The sequence below is a fragment of the Brachyistius frenatus genome, unplaced genomic scaffold (genome assembly GCF_029030835.1).
Source record: "Brachyistius frenatus isolate BFR_SWC_R1_liver_20210118 unplaced genomic scaffold, ASM2903083v1 Contig_211, whole genome shotgun sequence".
Classification (NCBI taxonomy): Eukaryota; Metazoa; Chordata; class Actinopteri; family Embiotocidae; genus Brachyistius; species Brachyistius frenatus.
The window spans coordinates 87,228-96,530 of record NW_027210810.1 but is presented as its reverse complement, the minus strand read 5'-3'; the positions used below and the strand labels follow the sequence as shown (position 1 = coordinate 96,530).

General features: G+C 46.2%; 1 protein-coding gene across 1 annotated transcript; it reads right to left on the bottom strand.

Moving 5' to 3' along the window:
- Positions 1-304: 304 nt before the first annotated feature.
- On the bottom strand, positions 305-9,168 carry LOC138633228 (zinc finger protein 107-like). Its single transcript, XM_069719343.1, is given in 8 exon segments — positions 305-1,438; positions 1,441-1,463; positions 1,948-2,209; positions 3,440-3,494; positions 3,783-4,866; positions 5,404-5,680; positions 7,612-8,720; positions 8,886-9,168. Coding segments are annotated over 8 exon segments (4,107 nt in total). The 5' UTR covers positions 9,058-9,168; the 3' UTR covers positions 305-313.
- Between the last annotated feature and the right edge of the window lie 135 nt (positions 9,169-9,303).

Here is a 9,303-nt window from a genome sequence, read left to right as displayed (position 1 = left end):
GGTTGGAAAATGCCCCGCCGTTTCACACTTCTTTTTTTTTTTTCAGACCGTTTCGAATGCATCATCCATATGTGTACGTTTCTGTACTCGGCAGTGTGAAAACTCAAGACGGTGACTGTTAGTACAGAACGCAGCACGTGTGACGACAGAATACTATCAACGAAAACAAAAAAATCTTTTTCTACTCCGATATAATAAAGTCACACGATCGTCGCTCTTTAAATTTGATTTACTTTCGAGCTGCGCAGCAATTTTTATTCCCCCCCCCTTCCCCTACATTCCCCCCCCCCCCCCCCCCCCCCGAGTTTCTTCTTCACGTTGAATTTTCCCCGCAGACGCTCGGGGACTGCGACTTCTCGCCCGCGTGGCTTTTCATGTGACTCGTCAGGTGCGCCGGCAGGATGAACCGTTTGCCGCAGGCGGGGCAAGGGTACGGCTTCTCGCCCGTGTGAGTTCTCAAATGGTACAACAGGGAATTGCTGTGGATGAAACTTTTATCGCACGCCTCGCAAGAATACGGCTTCTCGCCCGTGTGAGTCCTCGTGTGCTTTTTCAGGTTGGATTTCAGATTGAATCTTTTCCCGCAGGTGTTGCAGGCGTACGGTTTCTCCCCGGTGTGGATTCTCGTGTGGAGCGTCAAGCCGCTTCTTTGCAGGAAACTTCGCCCGCACGTTCGGCACACGTGCGGCCTGTCGCCCGTGTGGATCCTCGCGTGCTCCTTCAGGTGCGACGCGTCGATGAATCTTTTCCCGCAGGTGTTACAGGGAAACGGTTTCTCGCCCGTGTGCGTTCTCAAATGGTACAGCATGGAGCCGGTGTCGTTGAAGCCCTGGCCGCACAGCTCGCACGAATACTGCTTCTCGCCTGTGTGAGATCGGACGTGGTTTTTCAAGGGCGTACTCTGACTAAATCTTTTCCCGCAGATGTTACAGATGTACGGCTTCTCGCCTGTGTGGGTTCTGTAGTGTCTCGTCACGTCGGACTTGTATCTGAAGGCTTTTCCACAAACGTCGCACTGCAGAGACTTTTTCCCCGCGTCGCCACCCTGACTCTCTGACACGGGAGAGGCGTCTCCATCGTTTCTGTGATTTCTCTTTCTGAGACGCCGCTTCTTCGGCTTCGGCTCTGCGTTTCTGGTCGATCCCGAGTCTTCGCGCCGGCTCCCTCTCTGATCTCGGCTCTCAGCTACAGGAGAGTTGTGAGACAGGAGCTGGTCACCGTTTGCTTCTGGTTCACTGTGGTTACTTTCCTCAAAAGTAACGGTCACCATGACGGTTTCCGTCTCCTGCTTCAGTTCGAGCTGCTCTCCCTCCTGACTGATGGAGAGTTCCTGTTCTTCCTCTTTAATCTGTGGAGGTTCTGGTTCCTCCTGGTCCAGACTGGAGTTCCTCTCCTGGTTGCAGAGCTGCTGATCAGACAGATCCTCCTCCTCCTCCTTTTACAGACATTTTCCTGCGGGACGTCTGGAGGGACGAAGGGACACAAGAACAACGATACTAATGTGAGTTTATTTAAACCATCACCATGTCGCTCACACATGAGGGGGAACTTTACCATTTGTATGCAGGTTTTATTCTGTAACGTCCACTCTTCATCAGTAAGGATCTAATGGTAAAAGCACAGCGTACTTTTTTCTTCTTTTAATTTTTTTTGTACACATCAGATGGATGATTTGATGTTTTATCCAGTCAAATCCGTTACAACAGTTCTTGTTAGTTAGCAGGTTAACCTGTCGGGAGGACGTCTGTGCGGTCTTTTATTAGCTCCCCAAGTACACGTAATATGTTTCTTATCTCTCTAATTCAATCAGTTTGTGTTTGTCTTTTACATCCGGTCTGTTTTCTTCCTGAAAAATAACTGCAGCTGCTCCATAACTTCCGTCCGCAACGTAAATTAGGATCCTGCACGTGTTAAGTTTCCATTCAGACCGTTATGAGTGTTACAGACCTGTTCTGTGTAATTTGATCTCGGGTTTCCAGGTGACATCCAGCAGTCTGCGCTGACGGTCGATCTCCTCCTCGTACCGGGCGATGGTGCTTTCAAACACGGAGAGTATTTCTTCCGCAGCAGCTGTCAGTCGCTCGTTTATTAACTCTCTCAAATGTTGAACCGATGACATCGTTCCTCGGGACAACTGGGAAAAAAAAAATACAAATAAAAATGGATCCGCAAATCCCACAACACGGGCGTTTTTAACAGCCTCCCCAAGCTGCAAAAGCGCTTTTAATTGTTTGCGTCACACTGTGGACTTCCGGTAGACGCAGCGAGTAGGAGCGGAGTTTATTCAGGGACGTCAGTTGGTCCTTTTAAAAAAAAAGTCCTGAAATTGTTGAAATTCACCTTTATATATATATATATATATATATATATATTTTTTTTAAAGTATGAATTTTTAAGCCATCAAACGGTCTCAAATATGAGATGAAACCTTTTTAGTTGAAGTGTCATTCTGTCAGACTGTAACCACGACCCGCAGCACCGCAGCATGAAATTCTCCGTCAATAAAATGTCTCCACAATTTTTCTGTACGTCATTCGCTAAATTCACTCTTCCAGATTAGTGTCCATCTGAAAATAATCCTGTCATTAATTATTAAAAAAAAAAAAAAAAAAGCCATGTTCTGTTTGATTGACAGGCCTGTCAGGTCACGGCTGTCGGTGGGCGGGACGTAGCATCGCCGGAGCTCCAATCAGATCGAGTCAGATCCCCCGCTTGGCAAGCCGGAACAATTCAATCATCTGACCCAAACCGATTGGGTCCTGGCAGGTCAGGTTGTGAATTACAAACTCATTAAGACATCTACAAACGTGAAATGCGTCATTTATTTCCAACAGGCGGAGCATTGAAATGAGGTGCAGTGAGCAAAGGTGTGTCATTTTGTTAAACGCCTGTCCGTTAAACTCGTGTTCATGTGCTTATTTACTTGTACTCATTTGTATTTAGCGGGGAAGTGGATCCGATCACACCGGGACACATCAGGACAGCTTGATAATGTCAGTCATAAATCATTATTTCCCAGTGCGTCCACAGGTCTGAAAAACTTTTGAGGAGTTCTTAATAAAAGCTTTAAAAGATGTTGAGTAATATCATCTTGAAGTCAAAAGTCTCTTCATGTTTTTGAGTATGTCCATTTGAAAGATATTTTATTTTCCGTCTACTTGAGCACAAAAAAGCAGAAAATCTTCACATTTTTTTGCTCGAAAAATGGCGGAGGTGTTTATTGCAGCTCTGAAAACGGTCATTTTGAGTCTAAAATAACCAGAAGTGAAAGAAATATTCTTGTTATACAACTTTATTGACATTTAAAAACAATTTTTTTTTTATAAAGTGCTTTTGTTTCAGCAAATTGTACAAGTCACCTGTAACGATAGAAAGTTGACGCGATCAAAAAAAAAAAATACACAGAAACATGAACTGAAACAACCTGCCTTAAACGAACAAGGAAAGAGTCCAGTTGGCAGGAAGCACTTGAACGTTTCTCAGTTTCTATGTAACTGAGGAAGTTACAACAAACAGTTTTAGGCGTACACACAAAAACCAAAAATGAGATGCTTTTTTTTTTCCTCCACAGAGGTGCAGGTGGACGATACGAACCGACTGTAATCTCCTGCTTTTTTTTGTTTTGTTTTTGTTTTTGTTTCTTTCCTATTTACATTGAAGCGTCGGGATCCGACAGAAACACGCCGCGTTTACCAGAGAGAGAAAAAAAAAAGAAGAAAATAGTCCGTCCGTCCGTCCGTCCGTCCGTCCGTCCCCGCCTCTCCCCGGATCGTTTTCGGTACTACGACTTCTCGTTGGCGTGAGTTCTCATGTGCTTTTTCAAGTGCGACGCCTGAATGAATCTTTTCCCGCACGTGTTGCAGAGATGCGGCTTCTCGCCCGTGTGGGTCCTCAGGTGGCACAGCAGCGAGTAGCTGTGGATGAAGCTCTTGGCGCACAGCTCGCAGGAATACGGCTTCTCGCCCGTGTGGGTCCTCGCGTGGCTGTTCAACTGCGACCGCTGGACGAATCTCTTCCCGCAGGTCTTGCAGAGGAACGGCTTCTCGTCCGTGTGGATCCTCGTGTGCACCATCAGGTTGTTGCTCTGGTTGAATTTCTTGTCGCATATCTGGCAGGCGTACTGCTTCTTGCCGCCCGCGTGCGTCCTCATGTGGCTGTACAGCGCCGACGTCTGGTTGAACGCCTTCCCGCAGGTCTCGCAGGCGAAGGGCTTCTCGCCCGTGTGCGTCCTCACGTGCAGCGTCAGGTCCCAACTCTGACAAAAGCTTTTGCCGCACGTGTCGCACGAGTACGGCTTCTCGCCCGTGTGAGTTCGGACGTGGCGGTTCAGGTGCGACCGGTGGAAGAATCGCTTCCCGCAGGTGTTGCAGAGAAACGGTTTCTCCCCCGTGTGGACTCGGTGATGTTTCTTCAGTTGGAACTTGTATTTGAAGACTTTCCCGCAAATGTCGCACGTGACGGAGTTTTTGCAGGCGTCGGCGTCGCGGTGGCTCTCCGGCGCGGGACGGCCGTCTCCACCGTGAGCCTGGCGTCCGTCTTCCGGCTTCGGCTCCGCGTTTCCGGTCGATCCCGAGTCTTCGCGCCGGCTCTGATCTCGGCTCTCGTTGTAGGAGAGGAGCTCGTCGCCGTCTGGTTCCGGCTCGCTGTAGTCGCTTTCCTCGTAAGCGGGCGTCCCCATGAAGAGGTAAGCCTCCTGATCCAGTACGAGCCGCTCGCCGTCCTGACTGACGCGGAGTTCCTCCTCTTCCTCTTTAATCTGCGGAGGTTCCGGTTCCTCCCGGTCCACGCTGAAGTTCCTCTCCTGGTTATACAGCCGCAGGTCGGAGACCGCTTCGCCGTCATTGCAGACACGTTGCTGTGGGACGTCTGGAGGGACGAAAGGGACACGAGAAAAAAGGTTACTGATGGGTTTAAAACCTTTTTAATAAAGATTTTAGTCTTGGTTACGTTATTTATAGGCCTCGGCTGCTCTTCCGTAAAGGCACAGATTCAGATCCTACCAAGTTCCCCTCGCTTGCATAGTTCTTCGCTTTCTCTTACTGGCCCCGCCCACAGCTCTTCAATCACTATGCTGTTCTTTTCTCTCTCTGCTCTCAGAGGATTTTGTTTCTCTCCCAGCTGTTTGACCGCGTGGTGAACTGTTGGCTTCCTCTGTATAATGATGTTAAGTTACGGCGGAAGGACTTTAACCATGTGAAGTGCCCCGAAACAACGCGCATCTGAGAAAATAGATTGTACTTTTGAACATGTCGATCACGATTGGATCTAATTGGAAGAAAGAAAACAACAACAACAACAAAGCACTGCATACTTTTCTAGTTTTGATGTTTTATAAAGTCAAATCTGTTACAGATTAATCTGTTAGCACGTTAACCTGTCCGCTGGAAGTTCGTCTTCACAGACCTGTTCTGTTTAACTTTATTTCGGGTTTTAAGACGATATCCAGCAGTCTGCGCTGCCGGTCGATCTCCTCCTCGTACCGGACGATGGTTTCCGCGAAGACTCCGAATATTTCTTCTGCGGCAGCTGTTAGTCGCTCGCCGATAAACTCTCTCAGAAACTGAGCTGAAGACATCGTTCCTTCGACACCTGAAATATTCACGTTACACGAAAACACAGCCGTCTTCAACGAAGTCCACACATGTACTCCGCTAACGCCACCAGTGCTTTCATTGTTTACTTCCGCCGAGTGTCACACTGGGAAGTTCCGAGAAATGCGGTTATTTCACATTTTGTTCCGCCTTCAATTGATTGTTGTAGTTGGTCGACGTGGATTTATTCCCCCCCCCCCACGTACGTATAGTTTAACTAAACGCCATATTTTTAAGTGCATTATAAATATTTGTATGCAAATCTTTTTTTTTTAAACAAAGTAACTGCAGCTGTCAACAAAACATAGTTTATCTACACAGTCTCGTGTTTGCCTGTGTAACATAATAAAGTAGAAGTAGGTTTAGTATAAAATGAAATTATTCAAAGTAGAAATACCTCAAAAATACTGTTGTTTTTTTTTAAAAGGCCTTGAAGATTTCATCTGTTTTGTAATTACAATGCAATCTGAGGACAATCAGGTTGTACTTAAGAGTACTTCAGTATACGTACTCGGTTACATTCAACCCCTGTAAATATGATTGTTCAAGTATGGCACCATGTGAACTGTCACTTACAACGACCATTTAATCCATTAGTTTGGCAACATCCGTCTGAATAACCAGCAAAGCAAAGAACTCTACTTGTTATCAAACTTATTCGACAAATGAAAGTTTATTTACAGGTATATAGCGCCGTTACAACGCCATGTCGTTTAATTTTTTTGAAACGGTAAAAAAAAAAAAAAAAAAAAAATGTATATGATCACATAAGGCATACAAACATTGAATGAAACAACCTGCTCTAAACAAACAAGAAAAATACTTCAGTTGGCAGGAAGCACGAGACAGTTTCTTCGTTTCAACAACACAGACTTTCACAACGTTACTAATGCAGAGTATAAAAAAAATATTTGACATTCGGGCGGAGTCACGAATCAGAATGTAACATTAAATGACGTAATACACCAGTGAACATCTTGTATGTGCCGTTTTTCAGTAACATGTAGGTGCCCGCACAAACAAACCACGACGGTGAAGAAGAGGAGCTGCTTTTTTAAAACGTAGGAGTGCTGCAGACAGACGATACGAGCTGCCGAACGGCCTCTCCTCTCGTGCTTTTTCTATTTACATTGTTTCACCAAGATTTCATAGAAGGACATTGCATTCACACACACACACACACACACACACAAAAAAAGTAGTAGTTTTGGAGATTTTATCTTGTAAATACAACTCCGTTTCCCAAAAAGTTGGGACGCCGTGTAAAATGTAAATAAAAACTGAATCATGTAGACCCACGTGTAGTTGGAAATAGAACAAAGCTGGGCGGTACCTCTTCTCTTTAGCTCTGAGGACACTTAACTCTATTATTTCCAAATTGAATTTAAAAACTTTGATTTTTCAGACCACGGGAGTTTTTCCACTTCACCTCAGTCCATCTGAAAGGAGCTCGGGTCCCTCCGAGAAGGCAGCGGTCGACTCTGGATCATGTTTAATATCTGCTTTTCTTCTTTGCGTGGTCGAGTTTTAACCGTCAGTTTTGGACGCAGCAACAAACCGTGTTCACAGACGATGGTTTTGAGAAGTGTTCCTGAGCCCTTGCAGTGATCTCCACCACAGAGCTGTGTTTGTTTTTAATGCAGTGCCGCCTGAAGGCCCGCGGTTCACACGCCATTAAATATTGTTTTTGGACCCGTTGCCACTCAAACTAATTAGTTCTGAGATATTCCTTGAAGTGTTTTTCAGGTGGTTTTTTTTTTAACAACTTTGTAGCTCCTGTCTCAACTTTTTTTTTGAAACGTATTGCTGGCACAAAATGCAAAAATGAGCACTTATTTTTCATAAAACAATAACATTTCTTAATTTCAACATTTGACGTGTTCTCTTTGTTCTGTTTTGAATTCAATATAGTTTTACATGATTGACAGCATCCCGAGTACAAGATGGTTGCTGAAGCCGAGTATAAAGGCACTTAGCATCTGAAAGATCCCACTTTTAACCTCAACACGTTTCCTCAAGCTTGGCCTTCGACAGGATGTTCCCCCACGGATGTCTCGGGACCACCGTGAGTTCTCATGTGCTTTTTCAAGTGCGACGCCTGAATGAATCTTTTCCCGCAGGTGTTGCAGAGGTACGACTTCTCCCCCGTGTGAGTTCTCATGTGAGTTTTCAGGTTTGACTTCTGATTAAATCGCTTGCCGCAGGTGTTGCAAAGGTACGGCTTCTCCCCCGTGTGGATTCTCGTGTGGAGAGTCAACGTGCTGCTCTGAATGAAACTTTTACCGCACGTTTCGCAAACGTGCGACTTCTCGCCCGTGTGAGTTTTCATGTGCTTTTTCAAGTGCGACCTCTCGATGAACGCTTTCCCGCAGGTGTTGCAGAGAAACGGCTTCTCGCCCGTGTGGATTCGGAGGTGGTACATCAGCGAGTTGCTGTGGATGAAACATTTACCACACATCTCGCAAGAAAACCGCTTCTCGCCCGTGTGAGTCCTCATGTGACTCTTCAAGTGCGATCTCTGAATGAATTTCTTCCCGCAGGTTTTACAGACGAAAGGCTTTTCGGCCGTGTGGGTTCTCATGTGGACCATCACGTTGTGACTTTGGCTGAACTTTTTCCCGCATATTTTGCAAGAGAACAGCTTCTCACCCGTGTGCGTTCTGTAGTGTTTCTTCAATTCAAAGTTATATTTAAAACCTTTTCCGCAGATGTCACATTGTGCAGACTTTTTACCTGTGTCACACAGAGTCGCTGACGCGGGATAGCCGTCGACATTATCGTCGCTGTGAGTTCTCTCTGCGTTTCCGGTCGATCCCGAGTCCTCCTGCCGGCTTCCTCTCTGCTCTCGGCTCTCAGCTGCAGTGGAGTTGTAAGGAAGGAGCCGGTAACTGTTTGGTTCGGGCTCGTTGGGCTCGCCTTCCTCATAAGTAGGAGTCACCATGAAGAAATCCGCCTCCAGCTTCACAACAAACGGCTCTCCGTCCTGACTGATGCAGAGTTCCTCCTCTTCCTCTTTGATCTGCGGAGGTTCTGGTTCCTCCCGGTCCGGACCGGAGTTCCTCTCCTGGTTACAGAGCTGCTGGTCGGAGACAACTTCGTCCTCATGACAGACATGTTGCTGCGGGACGTCTGGAGGGACGAAAAAAAAAGGGACACAAGAAAAAAAAAAAAAAAAAGGTTACTCCTGTGGATGATGGGGGGGGGGGGGGGCAAGGGACGATATGTTGTAGTTTAAGCGATCAGCAGGTCTCCACAGTGAGTTAGTTTCATTAAGACCATCATAGCTTTACAGACCTGTTATGTTTGCTTCTATTTCGGGTTTCCAGGTGATGTCCAGCAGTTTGCGCTGACGGTTGATCTCCTCCTCGTACTGGACGATGGTTTTTTCAAACACTCTGAATATTTCTTCCGCAGCAGCTGTTAGTCGCTCGTTGATAAACTTTCTCAAATACTGAAGCGAAGACATCGTTGCTTCAACGCCTAAATGACGTATCTGCGATACAACAACACAACCGTCTTCAAACACGATCCAGACATCCGCTAAGCTAACGCTAGGCGTGCTTTCGTTGTTTACTTCCGCCGGATGTTACACTGTAAAGTTCCCGCAGAGGCAGTGAGTTGACCTTAAGTTCCGCGTTCAAATGAAAACAGGATTTATTTTGTTGCAGCTGCTCCGAGTGGAGATTTTTTTTTTACCTACTTCATATACCCA